This window comes from Lipomyces doorenjongii (genome assembly GCF_038497915.1).
Source record: "Lipomyces doorenjongii strain NRRL Y-27504 unplaced genomic scaffold V1508scaffold_17, whole genome shotgun sequence".
NCBI classification, from domain to species: domain Eukaryota; kingdom Fungi; phylum Ascomycota; class Lipomycetes; order Lipomycetales; family Lipomycetaceae; genus Lipomyces; species Lipomyces doorenjongii.
In genome coordinates this window covers 262,756-283,077 of record NW_027118084.1, presented here as the reverse complement: position 1 = coordinate 283,077, position 20,322 = coordinate 262,756, and the positions used below count along the sequence as shown (strand labels likewise).

Sequence of the window (20,322 nt, the reverse complement as noted above, 5' to 3'; positions counted from 1 at the left end):
TTACACATGATCACGTGCAATCTGGAAAATAGTCTCCCGAGCCAGTCTTGAGCCTTGATAATCCATCACGTGGCGGATCGACACTTTTCGCTCCATCAGCACGTGATAACATGGCATCACGTGCTGATAACAGATGTCAGGGCGGGGCGAGAAATGATCTCTGACCAAGGTCGATCTGCAGTATTTTGCTGAATTGCTTCTGGATGAAGTTGTCATCAGGTAGTATGCTGGCGCCTGCGACAAACAATGTTTAGCATTCATTGCGGCCCTCAACGTATATGCGTCAACTTTATGTAGGCGGCCATATAGTGACCTCTCGTGGCTGCTGCACGGGAATCGCACGATAAGATGCGACGTCCACCCAAGTCGGCCACAAGCCAAAATATCTCGAAATAAACATATTAATTCGATTCGCGGCTGGTCGGATCTTGAGTCTCTGAACGAACTCGGCTTTTTCCAAGTCCGCTTTGTCATATTGAATCTTATAAGCACAAAATGGATAAAATATTATCGGCTTCATCGATTGCCCTTGTCGAACGATCAAGATCAACCTATCTGCAAATGGTCTGTAAATCCACGAACATCAACACATTACTGTAGAATTCACGTCACCATAGGACATGTCAATATATGAATGCAATTGCATGTCTTGGGATGCTAGGAAGTGACGTAAAATGGAGTGCACATACGATCACGCTTTCTCGCCGCTTCTTGGTCACCCTATTATTCCCTGTAGAAACACGACAAGGCGCAAGGTTTTGAATTTGGGCATACCTGGCCAGTCGAGTCCCATAAATGAGATACAACGGGCATAATTCAGTTCAACTTCATCGCGCACCGGTACCTTGGTAGATGAATATTGGAACAGAGTGGATTGCAAACGAAAGGCACTAAACCCGAACAATATCGGGTCGCAAGCAACCCACTGTCGGGCTGTCAGACAAGAATTTGGATTCGTTGAAGATGTTAGCTTGCTATGGTTGCTTTGCCAGAGCGCTATTTATACAAGGTTCCTGAATCTGTCACAATCAATAGTCATTCGTTACGCATGGTGCGGTTAACAGAGGTGGATGCTACAATTTTTACAACCGATATTCGACGTCGGCACATTACGTCTGAAACGATCTACAGCAATAAACTGCTCCGATCCAATTAATGGATTGCGGTGTTATATTGCACTGCATTTCACTCGGACATGATTGGAACTATAGCACACAGTATGCCCGAATGCATCCAGCACTATTGCGATTGTCCGACCACAATAACGCAAGCGTCAGAGATTCTATTAGATATGACAAAGGACATATCAGATAGATATTTGATGATAAATATAATTACTTACTGCAACAGGGCAGTTTACGAGGGCTGGCCTCGTAGGACAAGATCTGAGCTAGAATCTCACAAATATCGGTGAGACTAAATTTCGACAGGCACTGGTAAATCAAACTCGCGGCAAAACTTTTCCAGCGATTTACTAGCGTGAACTTTATAGTCCTCGTTATTTCGTCTCGATTCAGCCACCAACAGCTATAAGCAAATATAAACATTAGTTATGCCCTCGTATCACAGCATCTGAATGTAGCGGACCAACCTTAAAAAGCTTATCGTTCAGCTCAACCTCCCGCCGAACGTACCCCTTCATCTTCACCGACAGATTGACTAACGCCTCTAATACCTTTTCTTTACCTGACCAGGATCTCCCCGAAGATGCTTTCATCAAAACATTGAATAACCGACTTGTATCGGATATTTGGTTGCCTAAGACACACCCATTAGTCTGACGCGCCTCACAGCCGAGGACTTGACACACATACCGACGGCATTACTTGCATCAGCCACACTTAACGCAGCAGTCTGCCGAACACGCCACTGCTGGCTTTCCAATTGCAACGAAGTGAGACTCAATATTTCGGGAAAATATAGTTTAATTGCGCCGACTCCGCCTGTATTCTCTGCCCAGACATTCGCGAAAGTATCTTGGATTGCTTTCTCGGGATCATGCTTCGCGAGGTAAACAAGCGGTAATATCGAGGATGCGAGCGCAGTAAACTTATCGGAGGCGTGTTTACTGATGGCGTTGATCACTGACGCAGAGATTACCCTCGATCCCTCGTCCTCGCTCTCAAAGTACATCTTCTCCGCGGTAGCGACAAGTTCGAGTACCTTTTCGTTGGTGGCAACGCGGCAAAGGTACCCGGACGTCGCAGCATACGACGTTGCCACCGTGTCATTCCTATCGGAAAGCTGTGGGGTGATAGTTTTTAGGAAGCGACCTGCGTACGGCCGAATTAAGTCGATATGTCGTACGACCATAGTGACAAGAACGCGACTAATGGCCACCTTTGAGGGCAAGCCGACGCTTTTGCGAATCGTTGACTGCAATTTCGGCACTAGCTCTTTCATCGCACCAGTATCTAGCAGGTCAACACACTTGTCGATTGCATCCATCATCGGGGAGTTCCGAATGCTTGCCAAACGAGTTGCATCGATCTGTATGTAGATCAGCATTCCATGAAACATTCCTCCGTGCACCTCCTCCCCAACTATACTTACAGCGCTGCCAGTCAGACCATATTTGTCCGCATTGAGTGCAATATAATTGATAGCTTGTGGTTCTAAAGTTGACAAAAGCCCCAGTAATTCATCAACGAGAGTTGGTATGAACTGTCTGAGTGCAACACCGCTCTTTTGCACTAATTTAAGCAGCGTGTCTAAAATCAATTAGCAACAATCACATATGACGAATCAGAAACGCATACCCAGTGAAAAGGCTTGCACTTCTGCCACCTGAGACTGCAATCCAGCATTGCCGAGAAGGAAAGGAAGTAGCGTTTGCAGCATCGTCGTAGCCCGCTGTTGCGAAGTTCCGGTGTCCACGTTGCGAACCAGAGAGTTTGCCAAGCTTCGGCATAGTGCAACCGCCTGCGTTCTCACGCTCTCTTTGATGTCATCCAAGGCACGGAAACTCATCAGCCAGATTCTCTCCAGTGAACTCTCATACTACAAGATATCAGTAACCGCTACGTGTCACAAAGCTAGAATACCTTACCCTCTGCATTTGTGTTCCATCTAAAAGATCTTGTAACGCAGCGCAACTATCAACCTTAGTATGTCATGAAATTTTCTAGATGTTCACAAAGTTTTACCTTGCCTGCCGCACGCGCCATTCTCGATCACCAATTCTCTTCAGAAGTTCCTCAAGAATGTCATCAAACTGACTGTCAATAATTTCGGCGGAATCGGAAATGAGCGCATTCCAGATATCCTTCATAGATTGTTGTACAGCCATGTTGGGATCGTAACGGTATCTGTACAACTTTGGAATAAGGTTCTTTCCAAGACGCGGATTGGTTGCAACGATGTCGTTCAAACTAGTCTTTGACAAAATTGAACCTAGACCGAACGCTGCACCTTTCCTGGATGACCATATTGCTGAGCTGGACGCAAGGGACATGAATTTGTAAATCAGACTCGGGTCACCTGCCTCAGCAGCCAAACTCATGATCTGGCAGAACGTTAGAAGAACTCCACTATGAACAAAGTAGAAAACATCCATCATACATCTTTGTAGGTGGAGACAGATCCGTCACCCGTATTCAAAACACCAGGATCAAAAAGTTGAGTTTCGGCGGATATCCGGCTTGCAGTCGAGGGATCTCGGGTATCTGAAGTGAATGACTGAACCAGACTTCGGACTAAATCATCCTTGAGATTAGTGTCTCCCTTTTCGTAGACCATACTGAGTCCTCGCGATGCAGACTCTTGGACAATATCTATAATAACGTTAATTCCGCCAAAATGAATAAAATTAAATTCATTCAGGTACCATCTCTGTCGCCAAGGAACCCCAAAAACGCGAAGTGAATCAATTTTAGACGATTCGTAAGAGGTTGAAGATGCCCACAAAATTGTAACAAACTCAAGAGCCAGATGCAAGACGCCTTTCGATCGTAAGTAAATCGGCAGCAAGTCACAAAAAAATTGGGTCAAATGATTACCTTCTTCAATGACGGCTTTGTGCTCTTACATAGTTCTAGAACCTTATCTAGCACTTCATCCAGAATACTCGGTCTGTCAAATACAAGCTGCAGTCCTTGAATATCGAGAGAACGCTTAAGAACCGTGGAACCCCATCCTGCGGCCACGACTGATAATGCTTCGCCAGAAGAAAATAAAAATTCAATTTGCTTAGAATCGTGCAAATCGTATATTGAATCTGCAGCCTTCAGCCTCGCTTCAGTGCCAGATAACGAAAGAGACAGATTTGCGAATGCCAATAGAGCGCGTTCGCTGTTAGTTTGCTTGACAATCTGGAGTAGCAGTTCCCCCGTCCCGGAGACCCTGTCAGAGGAGCATGTAGAAAGCACTTCATAAGCACCTAGCTGTGAGATTGCTGCTATAGACGCATCGCGCAATGGTGAGAGGGTTGGCTGCTCCAGAGTCTTTACCAAGACCTGGAAAAAATCCTCAATTAACTGTCCAGGGATCGCAGATAGATGACCACGCAAATTCAGTCGAGACAAAACGTAGCCGAGAGACACGATGGATCCATGTGCTTGTGGAAAGCTCTGCTTAATAATTACCGGTTAGCGTTTAGAGTTCTCGAAAGCTCATGTTACCTTACCGCTGCATCGTCTGACGAATCGTGCACAAGCTTTCGAACCATCTCCTCAACATTTTTGTCAGAATTAGCGGAAGCCAAAATACCCAATGCATGGGCGGTAAGAAAGCGCGCTTCTGTGTTATGGCTAAATAAGAGTGATTCAAACATGGGATACCCGATCACAGTCATTAATGACCACCAGCCCACCAGCTCGACAGATCCCAAACTCAATAATTCAAGCCAAATTTCGCCGGCTGCTAGCATCCCCGGGCGTTGCGTAGCAAACCCATCATATGCGAGTTTCATTAACTTGAACAATGGAGAATCTCTGTCCCACCAATGAGCCAGCAATTCTATCACATTCGTGCGAGCACTATCATCAAGCGCGACTGCTTCGTCCAGTTTGAAGTCCCATCCCTCATCAATTATCGATATCTTACTGTTACTTTCAAAAGCTTTCATGACCAATATTTGACGCAGAAATTTTAGAGATGAAATAAGTTCTTGCGGCTGGAGATCCCGGACGAATGCAGCGCCAGGATCCAATTTCGCTGACCAGCTATCAATCAGAAAGGATATCATATCTGCGAACTCTGGAAAAGCATATTCCGGGCTGTTAAAGTCTTCTGCTCCAATCTTGTACTCAGGACGATGAATCTTGCGAAACCAGTACGGATGCATTCCTGCATCTGATTAGATTCCATTCTAAAACACAGCTTAAAACACAATTTACCTTTCTTGGCCTCTGCCACGATATCGGCTCTATTTGTGGGGTCAAGACCTAAGATACATATGTATCTTGCAGCAGGGTCGCTAAATGGCAGAGCGCTAATACAATATCTAAGAGCCAAGTATTGGCAATTCGGATACTCAGGACCGAGATTCATCTGCTTTAGCAATAATTCTCTAAGATTTTGAAGAGTGTCCTTATCAAATTGATTTAAGACTGGAATCAGACTGCTGAGCGACGCGTGGACAGAATTTCTCATGTCGGGATGCTCATCCTTCAAACTGGAAAATAAAAACACAATGACGTCGAGATTGTGACTGATAATATCTGGCACTCGTTTCGCCAAAGATCCGATAGCTTCGTAAGCGAAACCTCTCAGAGTTCGTTCTTGAACGTTACTTGTGCGAGCTATGGGCCATCCTGACGTTTGGATCCATGATTGCAGATTCTTCGCTATATTTGCAGCGATAGGAACGAGGACGTCTGTAGACGCGATTTTTGCGGTCCAGTGAACAAATTCAATAGCTGCCATCCTCAATTTAGGAAAGTCAGATCGTATTCCGGCTTCAATAACTTGAACCATTTGAGGTAGAGAATTTGCTGCACGGCTACTTTTGCTTAATAATTGAAGAATACGAGTCCTGAATCTCGCTGTAACAGGCGGTGCCCCATCCTTCCCGAGGAAAAGCTCATATAGTCCACTAACAATTTCCTCGCGCTCATAGTCAATTGTTATCTTCCGCAATAAATCTTCCGCAGAACCGTAAATCTCTGAGATATTGTCCTGTGAGCCAGCAAGACAGGGCCAAAACTTCTCGTGATCAGTGAAAGCACCTGCAATGAACTTGAAAATGGCGCGTTTCATTTGCATGAGCTGGACTGGTGCGATAGTCTCTTTGGAATTCGACGTGATAAATTCAAACTCTGAAGGAGAAAGTCCAGGACAAGATAGCGCAGTCATTTCTACTGCAGTAGAGAAAACTGACAAGTTTAACAGCATGACTGCAGTAAAGTGTGTGGATAGAAACTGGGAGTCTGCTTCGGATTTGTCAAATCCAAATTTCGATCGAAGGGAATCTTCGCCCTTTGATCCTCGTTCGGGGGCATTCCACTGCGGTAGCAACTTCAACACAATGGCAAACAATGACTTTTGAAACGGTCTCTCATAACTCGAGATACCTTCGATCACCTGGGGTAGAATATCATTTTGTTGCTACACAATTAGTCTTAGCGCATTCATATAAGTTGGCTGCCCATACCTCTGGACTCAATCGATCGACCGCTATCTGTATGTACATAAGGCAGAAGTTGCGCATCAGGATGCTATCAGACTCGACGTTGGGATTCCTGAATTGCGCAAGTAAAGACTCTGCCGGTAAACAAATTGTACTGTCATCAAGCATGAGTACAAATATAGTAATTTGTCACTTTCATTACTTACTTGGATTTGATACGCGTGTTGATGTGATTACATATCGAGACCACTTTACTGCGAACCTCTTCATGCGGGGACGCCAATTTCAATAATAATGGTGCTAGGTATACTTTAAGAAGTGATTCTAACTTCTCATCCGTATTCGCTAAAGCAATTCTCATTTCGACCTTGTTAACCAAGGCTAACTCCGCACTTGCCATGATGATAACGCATAGAGCATAAATTGAACGGCTTGATGCGAAACGACGAATGCAGATGATCCCAGCGGTCGAAAAGTAGGATAGAGCTTGCTTTGGCAATAAGCTAAAGCGTATTATGTGTAACTATGGATTTGGACAATCGGATCGACTAATGCCTCAGAAGCAACTAGAAGATCTAGCATTTACTGATTGTCAGCACGGCTGTCCACCTTTACTCCCGTGAGTTTTCTGCGGAACAAACAACCCACACGCGAGCCCTTAACCATTGTGCGGCTGAAACTGTTACCCGGCCACAATAAAGTTTGAACAGTGTGAGACACAGACACGATATCGTACAAGCCTGCATAACTGTCTCGCATATGCCACGAGTGTGCCCGGAGTTGTGCTCGTCATTACCATATCTGGAGCCTGTGTCTAACGGATGCCATAATCCTACAGGACGGAGCCTGGCGCCGGAGCCTGAGTCACGGAAAATCGGCCTCTACAGCGAAATCTAACGTATGTTATTTAGGTGATTGCCAATTGTAACCGAATGAGCGAATGCTGATGAAGTTATACTGCGCAGTCTCACGGATTCTGACCCCGCGAGGATAGATGATTAGATAGACATGGGACAGGTGCAAAGTGGTCAGCGTGGGATGAAGAAATTCACTCCTCAGGAAATTTCGCACAAATTTGCGACCAAATGCGGGTCTCAGTTCTCTGGTATTGAATTGTGGGCAATTAAGGTATCGGCCGTGATTTTTTCGCTTGTCTAGTATGCGTAAACTGATTTGTACTCACCAAGGACATTTTCCGACGCAACGGCAAGGTTTTCGATGGAGTGTACTACTGGACTGAGGAAGATTTGTAAGGATACTCGCAATTTCGCATGAATTGACGACTTACTGACAATTGTGCAGTATCAAATTTTTAGGGATCCCAGAGACTACTGCTGAATCCGGGAGAATACTCTACGCGATGGTGCATTACTTGTGCACGTTTCCGTTCCTTCGCCCACGACATCCCCCGCTCACATTTTCCCAAGTCGCACCGACGACTCTCACATTCGAGAACGTGGTAAAAGTTGTCGTCCTATTCACCGGTCGATACAAAGGTGTCCTAACAGGTGACTACGATTTTCTGAAACTCCTTTTCTGCGCAGTAGCGTACTATGAAGAAGTTCTTGCGGACGACAAGGAGTTCAAAGAGAAAAAAGCTTCCAGATCCAGTCAGGAACAAGAGCGAATATCGGAAGAGTTGCAGACGCAAGAGAAATCTCGGACGGGGTCAGACGACGAGAAAATGGGATTTTGGGCGAAAAAGTTCACAGCGTTGGCTAACCTTACAAATTTGTCGGGCAGCGTGTCTAGCTCATCAGTGTCTATTGGGTCGTCGGATACAGACATTGATGAAGAATTTCTCAATATTGACCTCGAAAATGTATCGAACTGGTATGATTTAGACTTAATCAAGTCGTACGACAATATTGATATCGAGTTATTACGAATTTCTCCCACGTCTCTATATCACATCTTTCAGCTCCTTCTTGCGATTGGGCCGTTGCTACCTCAAGAACCCATTTCGACATACTCAGATCATTTCGCAGAGCCTGCTATTGGCAGATATAGGTCCATTGCAAAAAGCATGACGCAATCTTTTGATCCAAACTGGGTGTTAGGTAATCCCACGGATCACGACTCTGTTCTGGAGACTGGAATTAGTTACTCCCGATTCTACACTGCCATAAAATCTGTCATGGTGAGGATTGCATTTATTTCTCCAATGAAGCACTAGCTAACTTGAACTTTACAGCCATTTGCATTTGACGGGTTGGCAGTTCTGTTCGAACATTTCCTGTTCAATCAACGTATTACGCCAAGTTCAATAGAAACTCAGCAGCCTCCATTGATTGCAATTCCAGCAGTGGTAGGATCGCCACCAGTGGATCACCCATTTGCTTCACCAAAAGACCACGACGGTCTGGAAGAACTGAATGAAGATAGCGGAAGTGCGATGATCTTAACCCCGTCTAAGTTGCTCATGGCTCCATCTCGGTTGCCCGAGCCTACGAAACTTATGAATGCCACCATGATTGCCCAATTGGCTACATTCATGGATATCAATAGTTTTCAGTTGTACGGCGGTCTGAAGAAGTTATATGTGGGATCAGAAGCTGGATTCAGCATGGGTTCTTTCGAGCAGAAAGTGTTCAAGTGGAATGCACCCACTATCGTCCTTATTTCGGGTTATATCCTTGCTCCTGAACCGAAAGGGGCAAGAGAACGTGCGTTTTCGGATCTGTTACCGCCTATCCGATATGGCAGCAGCACTAGCCTGGTCACCAAGCGAAATGGCAAAGTAACTTATGGCGCCGTTGTTAGTACACCTTGGAAGATTTCACACAAAGAATGTTTTGGCGACAACTCTACGGCTCTTTTTCAGCTAGAGCCTGTTCAGGATATGTTCCGATCGACTGGATATAATGGAAACTACGTGTATTTCTCGAAGACCCTTGGCCTAGGATTTGGGAATTTGCCGCCTAAGCAACATTCGCATCAAAATCATGGTGCTCCGCAGTATGCATTCGGCGACTTATCGTTGACTTTAGAGCATGCTCTTGAGTTTGGTGTGTTTAGGCATATCGGGTCAGAGACTTTTAGGTCAAGCCAGATCCGTGAACGGGTCGAATTTGAAGATCGATTTGCGATTACGGAGTTAGAGGTTTGGGGCTGTGGTGCTGATGAGGTATTGAGAGAGCAAGCTAGGCTTTGGGCATGGGAAGAAAGAGAAGCTCTACGTCGGAAAACTGTTAATCTTCCAAAGGATATTGAGGAATCGCGAGCTCTGTTGGAAATGGCGGGGTTGGTTGGCGGCGGTGGAAAACGATCCGGTGGTAGTGTATGATGGTCAGGTATTTGACGTACATCCGGGTTCTTAATTTACAAATAAAGGATGGCATTTTATGGTGTAATGGTGGATATCACTGTTTTGGGTTCAGGTCTATTCGGTTTTACAGGTTGGGGTAAATACGGCTCGCTGGAGAAATTTGGAGGATCTATATGCTTTTGGAAACCTTATCATGTAATCAGTGCTATTGTATATATTTCTTGTCGACAGAATACCTAGTCTTCATAAAGGAGTAGACCGCCCTTTTCACATAGTTGGGACGACCCATTTTTGGGTCATCCTGCAACAAGTTCCGGCAAGTTTTAATAGTGGAGCAGTTAGTACGGGCTGCCAAAACAGTGAAGTAAGCTTATCGGGTTAGGTTTTTTTGTTCCCTAGATTCCAAAGTTGATTTCAAATCTTGAACACCATACGAGTAACCAGTGGCTTCACAGTCACTACTCGACTTACTGATTCCTACGGTGGGTTCACAAATGAATGAACTGCTACGAATATTGTTACTAGCTCTTGCCGCATGTTTAGTGCTGAGTTCGAAGGGAGTCAAGGGACATGAGGAGCCGGCGTTCGATAATGAGACCCTTCAGCGGTTTCTATCTGATCAACTAGAAGCGAGAGGTGGTGCTACAGGAAAGCACGCAAATAATTGGGGTGAGTCACTGTAGTGTGTCAATGCTTGTCCATAATGACATCTCACTCATTGTTAATAGCTGTCCTTGTTTCGACCTCGAGATTTTGGTTCAACTACCGCCACCTAGCGAACGCTCTCAGTATGTACCGGACGGTAAAACGCCTTGGTATTCCAGACTCGCAGATCATATTAATGCTAGCGGACGATGTTGCCTGCAATCCTCGTAATGCATTTCCTGGTACAGTGTACAACAACGCTGATCGCGCACTGGATTTGTATTCGAACAATATCGAAGTCGACTACCGCGGCTACGAAGTTACTGTCGACACGTTTTTACGAGTTTTGACTGATAAAGTTGACCGCAGGACGACTCCGCGCTCTAAACGACTTCTTACTGATGAAAACTCGAATATCTTCATCTATCTCACTGGTCATGGAGGTAATGAGTTCCTAAAGTTCCAAGACGCGGAAGAAGTTTCGGCATTTGATATTGCGGACGCGTTCGCGCAGATGTGGGAAACGAAGAGGTATCATGAGATTCTTTTCATGATTGACACTTGTCAAGCAAACACGATGTATTCGAAATTCTACTCGCCGAATATCCTTGCCGTTGGATCATCTGAGCTCGATGAGTCGTCGTACTCACATCATGCTGATAGTGATGTAGGGGTGGCTGTTATTGACAGATTCACGTACTATAACCTTGAGTTTTTGGAAAAGGTTGATAAGGGATCCGAGCTCATGATGAAGGACCTGTTTGATTCTTATGATCCAGTTAAGATTCATTCACATGCTGGTGTTCGTACGGATTTATACAACCGTAATTTATCAGAAGTCCCTATTACTGACTTTTTCGGCAACGTTCAAGCAGTAGAAATAGATGAGGACGATGACGAAGAAGGAATCAATATGGAAGAGACTGTACATTAAAATGGGCTTGCATCGACTCGGAGTTAAGCTTCAGATTGCGAATTTGTTTATTATTTCTAAAATAGAAAGTTCTCATTAATCATGCTCGTGCGTTTCTGTATTACAAGTACTTTGATTATGGACGGTAAGTTATTAAGATTGTCCTCTACACGGTATTTCCCAAATCTAACGCCCTTACGACTACACCCGTCTGGCGAAAACACGAAGCCGCTTGATACCACCATCAGGAATCATGCAGAGCTTGACATACGTGACGGGCTCCTCGACATTAATCAAAACACCGTCGTTGATTATATACTCGTGCTCGTAATCAGCCTTGGCTTTCTGGTCTGGGACGATCACCTTCCAGGCGGCGTCAGAGCTCAAGGCAGCGGCATCATCTGCAGTGTCAAGGACTTCAACTCGGATCTTGTCAGGGAAGTTGCCCCTGAAAAAAGCTGTGTCGACGACGACTTTCTCGATTATACCCCGAGCACCAAGACGAACAATGACCCAGTCCTCATGGCCCGGGAAACGCGATCGAGTAGTCTCCCATCCGTCACCCATATCGACACCCCGGCCAGGAAGTAGGAGGTTATCGACTGTACCAAAGTGTTCGTCAGAGCATGCGATTGCGACACCACCAGACGAGACATGCGCGAGGTCAACAACTGTCGTGAGAGCAGTCGGGAAGACAGGGACTGGAGTACCGTACAATCTAAATCTGGCGATACCTCCATCTGGGTACATGTTCAGGCGGACATAGTTGTAGAATTCTGAGGTTAACCCGTCTGTTCGAACGAAGAACTGGCGTTGTGACGGACCACAAGGGGTTTTATCAATGATAGCAGACCACTAAACGCATAATTAGCGAGATGGAGGTAAATTCTCAATATAAAATTCCTACCTTAGTATTGGCATTTGGAACGCCGTCGTCTGGAACAAACGCACCATCGACGTCGATTTCAGGGGCATGGTTGCCATCAAAAAAAGCAGTATCGATTTCACAGCCAATGATTCTGGCAGAAGCGACACCAAGCTTAATGATTACCCAGTCAGCAGGCTCAGGGTTGTGTCGTCGAGTCTCCCATCTGCAAAGCCACAGTCAGTTCTGGTCCAAACGTGCTCGATGCCGGGTCATGGTACATACCCATCGTACCAGGCACCATTGTATGTGAATCTGCCTTTATCGCGAATTGGAGGCTTAGGAGCCAATAGATTCGCGGCCTCTGCGAAGAATTCATCAGAGCTGGAGATGACTTTGCCTCCGAGCTTCGAGCCGATAACGTCTATGAAATGAAAGTGTGAGGCTTAAATTGATCCTTGAGCGCAGTCACACAAACGTGATCCAATTCTAGATAAATAGAACGACAAACCTGAATACCGCGACCGAACCTCGGCGTCAAACTGGACTTGATCTATAACTGTGATTGGCATTGCTTGTGCTGTACACGGTGAGCAGTGGGGACGCTAATAAACGGAAGAAATTTAATCAGGCCGAGCCCAGAGCCCCGGAAATAATTTTACGCCGATAAAAATAGGGGCGACTAACTTTGAATGCTTTGAGTCAGATTTGCGATGCGGCGTTGGCGCTCGACTCGACCGACGCGATATTTATGCAACCATTTTTGTCTCCGGTTCTCAGTCCCACAACGAAAGCGGCACCCGGGGCCATCTTCTCGGTCTTCTGCGTTGGCCCGGACTTCAACACTGCTTAGCGTTCCGTGTCAGCCCGATACGGTTGGCCGCTGCTATCGCCTCCGGCCAGTACAAATTATTTACGAAAGCATTGAAACGGCTTTGCTTGCCAATCATGGTTTTATTGCCCTCGGCAGCCGCTCTTTATGGCCTCTTGGCCACTGTCCCGCTCGATATCGGCTCCCTCGAAGCCGGTTTGTCCGTCGCTGGCTCTGGCGTCTCTGTCGTCGCTTCCCTGTCAAGGCTGTTCAACGCTATCAAAAACAGACGCTCGCGTCCGCCAAAGCGTCGTGATCTGGACTTATCGCATGCGAAGGCCTATTACATCATTCGCTCTGTCCAAATGGTTCGTATTCCAACTAATCTCGAACGTCCTCCAGAAATTGCCGAAGCGGAACAAGTTCTGCAAGAAGCTTCTCCTGAGCCTATCCCGGATGTCATGAACCAAGTAATTCCGCAGCAACCACGGTTGCTTCATTCGAAGCATTTTTATGTATGGCGCCAGCATCTCCATGGTCTACGCACGCAGATTTCAATCTTTCGTCCACATTTGAATGTCAGACAGCCGGAACCACCGAAGGTTGCGCGTAGACGTGCGCAGGTACGCATGTGGTGGCAGCGGGAACATGTCCACAATGTACTGTCTGCTGAGGATGCCCTTCTATATACATTCGAACGGTACAAGAGAGGGGTATGGATGATGTATAGTTACCCCCAGCGGGAGCTCCTTGCCACTATACGATTTAGGAAGTCTACTGCATGGTGGGGTCCAAACCATCGCGGCCATACGATCGAATATCACTACGGTCGAGCAGCAGAGGAACTGGGCCGTCGCAAGATCACACGGAAGAGCACTATATTTGACAACTACAATGTGTTTTACACGAATGATGGTGCTCCCTATCACTGGGCAACCAGTACGCGAAGATTAGAGCGCGTAACTAATTATGGTGGAAAGGAGAATGAGGTGAGGCACGTCGTTGCGCAAGCAAAGCCGCTACGCAGGCATCAGTTGAATTACGAGCTGTTAATTGACGACACTCTGATTGACCCTATAGTTGCACTGACTACTGCATTCATTTCTATGAAGACACAATGGGCATTAAATGATTGCCCTGTTGCGCAAAACAAAACCAGACTGAACCCGGTTTAGCAATATTCTGTGTCACTTCAATTCTTCAGTCAGGGCCCATTGATATGTATAGGATCAAATTTTTGCGGGTTTCTTATGTTTTTTTGAATTTGTTCTGGCAATATCTGACAGTTTCTGTGTGCTTTCGCTATGGCCTCTTCCTGTCTAGGTATTGTTTCCCGAAGTTATCACCCAACTCTGGCTTTTAGTGTGCTGCACCTGTTGTTTAAGAGACTCAATTAATACGGACCCCCTACTACACCTATATATATCTCACTAGTATACATCATACGTAAAATACACTACATAACGTACACAGTTTCTCCACAGAAAACACATACTTCACTGGCTTGTAAGATTTGACCTATCAATCCGTCCTGGCTCGACGACGGGTAGCTTTTAGACATATACTTTCTGCTACATAAATTACAGCGTCGTTGATGCAGATCCATTAACGGTAAAAGTGTCAGCGAGCAAGTTTCTACGAACAATCAGCATCCATTGGTAAGATTAACGAACTAAAGCTTACCCCATACGTGTCCACGTCCGTGACAAACAGCCGTTACAGCATCGTTGTCAAATTTAACTTCGACAAGACTTCCGCAAGCCACGCATTTCGCCTCTATTTCGCACTCTTGAGGTCTGTTTGTTACTCCATCTTCGTCAGTGTCTGATACAACTCCGGATATACCAATGTCCCTCATTATCTGATCTTCTTCCTTCTGGAAATTACCAATCGCTTCTTGTACTGCATATCCATGCGCTTGTATTCGTCGAAGAACGCGAACAGCTAAGTTGACTAGATCTTGTCGTCCGGTAACACTTTTCGCCGCGACAATCGCAAGATACCGAGCGAATTGGTACACAACTCCTGCCGACACAGGATCCGTAGATCGTAGTTCTTTGTCAATTGTCAGGAATTGCCTGAGAATAACTTGGGAAAGACAAATTCGAATTTGGAGTATATTCTCCACCGCAGCATTCTTTTGCTCCTCAGTTCCGATACCAAATGACAGCGCCCAATCATACAAACAAGTCAAAATACGTCTCCAAATACTCGAAGCGGATGAATACATCATGGTTTTCAAGTCAACTGGATTATTACTGCTAGATTCAGAAACAACTTTATTTTCCACGATGGCGAGTGATTTGCGTACCCATTCTTCCTCTGTTTCACCGGATTGACTTAAAGAAGCAATCTTAGCTCCCCAAAACACTGCACGGGGTGATATTGAATGACCGGCTTTTATCTCTGCTTCGACTAGTTCCCAAAACTGGTCGACGGGCGCTGTGTTCACGAATGCTAGTCTACTCCATTGCTGCGAGGTGATTGGATATCGCAGTCGATTGGCCGGGGTGATAGTGTACATAATTGTCGCATTTTGGAAAGTGTCTGTCGATACACCTGTAATTCTTGTCTCTGTAGTTTTGACGTGATCTATTGGATCTTGGATTGCAAGATATGCTCTTGATCGCGCTTCGAGTATCTTGATCAGTCGTGCAGATAAGACGTCAAGTGGAGGATTAACGTTATCGATACAGTATTCAATAGTAGCGACGTCGCCGAGCATCGATAGTATTGTAATTTGTGTCCGGGTGGGATCTGGTGATTGGAACAGAACACCGACCGCTGGAACAAAAATGGATTGGGAACGTGATATTGCTTTGAGCGCATTTATATCGGGTTGTACTGTGGTAAGGACTGCTCTTCGAGGACGGACAGCAACGCACAACAGTATATCATTCGATTGAGGATGCCATGTGATATTATTAAATGACGTTGGTCCACTGGATACCAAGTGAGATGGATCGAACCTTACAGCTATCGACGTGCCAGATGTAGTATGAATAGGGAGTATATACAACTCGTTGCCAGAGGTCGTTGCTGCCAAATAAATTGTAATAGAGCCACACTGCGTCTTAGACTGGACTGGAGGTGAAAACTTCAGGTTAGTGATCCAACCGGTAGACAAAGCTACCGTTCCCAATATCTCGGGAAGTGAGCCTTCTTGTACCCTGCAATATAGTCAATTAATGATTCCGTAAGCGGATCAGATGTGAAGTAAATACCTCCAGAGATAGATTTCGCCATGTTCATTTCCAGTCGCCAGTAGAGACATCGCCCGGTTATGCTCGTCAAGCGTCCCTATAGCTGCAGACCAAGCAATAGCTATTTCTGTCAACGATAATACATTCAATACATTCAAGTGAATAAGCATGACATACAGTGAATCCGTAATCGCTCCAAAACTTTCTTGTCGCCTACTGGTGTACCAAATTCAGCGTCATCGTCAACAGAAGGAGGCACATTTTCAATCTCGCCAATAATGTTACTCAGTACCCAACCAATTCGCCAAGGTCTCCTAGAGATATCTGCTTCATTCTCAGGCGGAATAAATATTACTGCGTCCAGCGACGATGTGAGTACAGCCAGTAAGCATCCACCGGTAATTGAAGTCCGCAACGGAGACCATATAATGTCAGTAATAGTGACATCTGTAGCTCCATCTGCATTCGATTCCGTAATATTCGATATGTCTAAGCTCGCTAATTAGCTATGTGTGGCGTCATTGCCGTTGATCTAGATATATACCATCGCGAACACAATTCTTCCAACGTCGTGACCGGGGTCTTATTCCTTCGGCCCACGATACCTCGCTGTGATATTCTAGCTTTATATTCTTATTCTCCTCTCCATTTCTCTGATCATTATTATCTTGTTTCCGCCATTGCTTCGCGATAACAGGAGTAAGCAACTCGAATCCAGATAGGATTGATGTACTTCCAGCCGTGTTCTTCGTACACGTCACGGCCAGCCTGCCGTCAGGTGACCACTGAAGACCCGAATAGAACGATGGCGGCATATGCCGATCCAACTTCAAATCCGGGATCATTGTAATAGAGCACCCTCTCAACTACATATGATGTTCATATCCGAGGAGTATGCGGTACTGCAGCACCTGTAATCTCTGATGCGAAGCAAAAATAGGCTTCAGAGTGTGTATTACAGAGTACAGGGTATATAGTCGCCGATATCGGCGAGAGCTTCACCGTCGAACTTCGAAAACTCGTGCGTTAGCGAAAAGCCTAATGGTCCTACTGTCAATTATATGCTTGCTAAATATAAATTATATATCTAAAGCGCCAAAACGCAATGCAAGAATTAGAGACAAATATGAACAACACTACAAGGAAGATACGAACAAGTCCTGAAAACCCTTCAACAGTTTTGACATAGAAGTCATCATGACTACATATAACCAGCTCTTGTCATAACAAAACCCCTCTTGGCCGAAGTGTAGATTTTGTGGATGTGATCATAAATTTAATGTTAGCTCATCTGGTGGCTTTGGTCAGAGGATCAGGAGCGTTGGCCGCGGTTTGTTGGGACAGTTTACATGAGATGACAATGTGGGAACCTGCTTCTGTTCGGGTAACGACAGATCAACTCCGTAGAGCATCTGGCTTCAGATCGGCGATTTGCCTTATAAGAAACTGCTTTTCATCGTTGAACTGCTCATCGTCTTATCGCTGTTAGCTAGTTTCAGATGACAAACAAAATAGCCACGCACTTGTTCTATCACTATGAAAATCAGGAAGAAATACCAGTAGCTTGTCCTGATTTTTAATTAAAATATCCAGAACGGGCTTTGATTTGTTCGGATTAGCCACAAAGACCTAGTGAGTGTCAGCTCACAGCATAAGTGGCCTCTTCACTTACATAACTAACCTTGAATACGTGGAAGGACTCGTACTGAATATTTTTGCTCTTGTCGCGTAACATATTCATAATCAGTTTCAGATGTTCCGGGGAGTCGATATAGGCAGTCATAACAACGTAATTCGTCCTGTCTAGTAATATTTCGCCTAGTAGCTTGATCGATTGCCGCTTTGTAACGTAATTCGATGAAACCAATAAACCATTGAACTTCTCAAAGAATTTGTCAGTGACTGAAGTGAGCAGTTCCAGCGCCAGCGCTTTGTGGCGGGTGAGTAGATCCTGTCCAAGTGTTAGAATACGTTACACAAAAGTAATTTAAGCTATCTCCGCAAATCCGTAAGCTTTAGCGACGAAGGAGATGATGGAACGATACCTTAAAAGTGGAGAAAGCGTCGCTAGCAGTCTCGAATGCGGGTAACTGGACATAGTCAAAGAAGTTCCAGAAAAGACTGCTGGACAATACTATTTTTGCCAGTTGTTCATGCTTGATGCATTCTCGAAGCATTTGGCCGCAATTTAGCGCAATATCAGGCTGTTCATATCTGTTGAATAGTTAACTGGGGCCGCGCGTGGCTGGGGAGGGTTTAGTCAAATACCCTTTAACCAGCAAAGCTATAATCTTTTCGCGTGTGCTGAGATGCTCGACGGTTGGAAAGCGCTGGCCAATTTGCCGCTGAAGTAGCGTGGTAAATATATTAGTGGAGTCTTTCCGCATTTCGAAATCTAGCCGTGGAAGGCTGGATATGACGTAGAATTGGAGGTCAATTGAGTAGGCCTCTTGGGCGAATAGAGCTATGCTGTCCGGCGAAGGGTCTGAATTGCCATCGCCATGGAGAATTATTTTAATTTGTCCGACTGTCCGTGATATCTCTTCAAAGACCTGTCCGGTAGTTAGTATGATGACGAAGACACTGTCAGCGACGGATCGATGATGGCAAGATCTCTAAACCCAATGCAACGGACCTTTTTCTTCTCGACAACATGTTCAAGTCTTTGGAGTGATTCTTTTAATGATCGTGCCAGTTCCTGAGGTGACTTCTGGCGGCTCGAGCGCGAGAACAGGAACGCCATGTTGAGACGCGGCCGGCGGACTGGGCGAGCGCTCTGGGATGAAGACAGCGGGAAGAATGGGAGCCGTGATGGGAGGCTGTGGGAGGCTGTGAGCGAGGCAAACCGTGCAATACGAAGCACGTATTATTTTGCAGTGTAATAGCGCTAGCTGATCTGCACCAGTATTCAGATTATATGAAGGGTGGAAAGTACTGCGAACTAGAACGGTCAAGCTGGGAGTGTTTGTTTACAGCGAGCCCGACAGTGGGACTTGCAGGTACCGCCGAACTGTTAGCAGCGGCTGCTGTAAGAGGCAGTACCTGCCAGGCGAAAGCTAGCTCACGCTAGCTAAAGTCGACTGTCGACGAGCGAGACAGAGATGGTATCACTGCGCTCCTCTCTATGCATGTATATTCTTAACTTGCTACTCCATCCACCCACAGGACGCAATACGAAGTCCGAAGCTCGTTATATACTCATTACTGCTGAGCCTATGAGCCTATCTCGCTGTGGTCATCCTCCATTCCCGCAAATAAGTATCCGTAGTCCCCAAGCCGCAGGAGTTCCATATGGAATTTGAGCAACTCCTTCAGAGCTTCAGTAGAATCGCTCTACGCTGACACAAGGTCTACAGCCACTTCGTATTGGCTTAGCGAGGTTAGCGTTTTGTTGAAATAGATTTTCTAACATTAGCCGAGGGAAACAAATCGTCTTTCGGGGATATCGGTTTATAGCTAATCGAGTTAGCCATGTATTACTGTCGAAGAGCGTAATATTTTGCCAGGATTCTGCCTTATGTGTCCGTCTCCGTCATCTTGCCAGCTGTAATCTGCGGGCGCGCGTCGTCCCGTAGCGTGCACACGGAGGTTCAATCAGCATGTCTTCGGTAGGAATGCAATACACAGCTAGATGCGCATCTAGTCCTATATCGACTTGTCATTGCACAATATGCCACCCGGCGCTACATCCTAATTGTTATCTACACTCTGCTCACGTCTTCACTTATGGGTCCAGATACAAGTTGTAATGTTTGTGTCAAGCCACGAATTGCGAATGTGTAAAATGCGAATATCATAGTCCACCAGATATTTCGAATACTCTCAGTGAGACCCCTCTGTGACTCCATCATTTCTGTCTATAGACGTAATCCGCGAACCGTAATCGTCACGCTCTACAGCGACGTGGCCATCAGCCGTCAGATGCCCACTGATGAGATAGAAGTGCATCATTGCCAAATGTCCAAAGTCCCATGCGACGTTGGGAAGATTTAGAACGCGTGCATGACACGGGATATTGATATGCGTAAGTAAACAAGGGGCTTGTAGCT

The 20,322-nt window shown here is 45.7% G+C and overlaps 7 protein-coding genes across 7 annotated transcripts; 3 read left to right on the top strand and 4 right to left on the bottom strand.

The window, feature by feature from the left end:
• Positions 1–965: 965 nt before the first annotated feature.
• V1508DRAFT_446011 (proteasome stabiliser-domain-containing protein) lies at positions 966–6,968 on the bottom strand (the record flags this gene model as incomplete). The annotated part of the gene is made up of 14 exons (XM_066942424.1): positions 966–1,527; positions 1,592–1,758; positions 1,815–2,490; positions 2,554–2,711; positions 2,760–3,000; positions 3,050–3,095; positions 3,147–3,505; positions 3,562–3,773; positions 3,827–3,941; positions 3,999–4,568; positions 4,625–5,286; positions 5,337–6,546; positions 6,593–6,722; positions 6,775–6,968. The coding sequence occupies 14 exons, from the start codon at positions 6,966–6,968 to the stop codon at positions 1,417–1,419; spliced, it is 4,851 nt and encodes a 1,616-aa protein (XP_066796594.1). The 3' UTR covers positions 966–1,416.
• Positions 6,969–7,340: 372 nt separating this feature from the next.
• On the top strand, positions 7,341–10,153 carry V1508DRAFT_415472 (TLD-domain-containing protein). Its single transcript, XM_066940069.1, has 4 exons — positions 7,341–7,696; positions 7,756–7,817; positions 7,871–8,708; positions 8,763–10,153. The coding sequence occupies exons 1-4, from the start codon at positions 7,577–7,579 to the stop codon at positions 9,852–9,854; spliced, it is 2,112 nt and encodes a 703-aa protein (XP_066796593.1). The 5' UTR covers positions 7,341–7,576; the 3' UTR covers positions 9,855–10,153.
• A 3-nt stretch (positions 10,154–10,156) lies between these two features.
• On the top strand, positions 10,157–11,494 carry V1508DRAFT_461237 (peptidase C13 family-domain-containing protein). The gene is made up of 2 exons (XM_066942800.1): positions 10,157–10,505; positions 10,565–11,494. The coding sequence occupies exons 1-2, from the start codon at positions 10,331–10,333 to the stop codon at positions 11,413–11,415; spliced, it is 1,026 nt and encodes a 341-aa protein (XP_066796592.1). The 5' UTR covers positions 10,157–10,330; the 3' UTR covers positions 11,416–11,494.
• Positions 11,395–12,972, bottom strand: V1508DRAFT_415467 (galactose-binding domain-like protein). Its single transcript, XM_066940068.1, has 4 exons — positions 12,771–12,972; positions 12,545–12,683; positions 12,302–12,485; positions 11,395–12,249 (listed from the first exon to the last, which is right to left on the bottom strand). Exons 1-4 carry the CDS (start codon positions 12,829–12,831, stop codon positions 11,596–11,598), a joined length of 1,038 nt encoding a protein of 345 aa, XP_066796591.1. The 5' UTR covers positions 12,832–12,972; the 3' UTR covers positions 11,395–11,595.
• A 54-nt stretch (positions 12,973–13,026) lies between these two features.
• V1508DRAFT_415464 (uncharacterized protein) lies at positions 13,027–14,606 on the top strand. The gene has a single exon (XM_066940067.1). It carries the CDS (start codon positions 13,208–13,210, stop codon positions 14,243–14,245), a length of 1,038 nt encoding a protein of 345 aa, XP_066796590.1. The 5' UTR covers positions 13,027–13,207; the 3' UTR covers positions 14,246–14,606.
• Positions 14,450–17,277, bottom strand: V1508DRAFT_415462 (uncharacterized protein). The gene is made up of 5 exons (XM_066940066.1): positions 16,818–17,277; positions 16,451–16,762; positions 16,295–16,394; positions 14,754–16,240; positions 14,450–14,705 (listed from the first exon to the last, which is right to left on the bottom strand). The coding sequence occupies exons 1-5, from the start codon at positions 17,116–17,118 to the stop codon at positions 14,527–14,529; spliced, it is 2,379 nt and encodes a 792-aa protein (XP_066796589.1). The 5' UTR covers positions 17,119–17,277; the 3' UTR covers positions 14,450–14,526.
• A 56-nt stretch (positions 17,278–17,333) lies between these two features.
• On the bottom strand, positions 17,334–19,308 carry V1508DRAFT_369036 (Mo25-like protein). Its single transcript, XM_066937430.1, has 6 exons — positions 18,909–19,308; positions 18,542–18,825; positions 18,319–18,487; positions 17,955–18,224; positions 17,797–17,902; positions 17,334–17,748 (listed from the first exon to the last, which is right to left on the bottom strand). The coding sequence occupies exons 1-6, from the start codon at positions 19,014–19,016 to the stop codon at positions 17,669–17,671; spliced, it is 1,017 nt and encodes a 338-aa protein (XP_066796588.1). The 5' UTR covers positions 19,017–19,308; the 3' UTR covers positions 17,334–17,668.
• Positions 19,309–20,322: the final 1,014 nt, after the last annotated feature.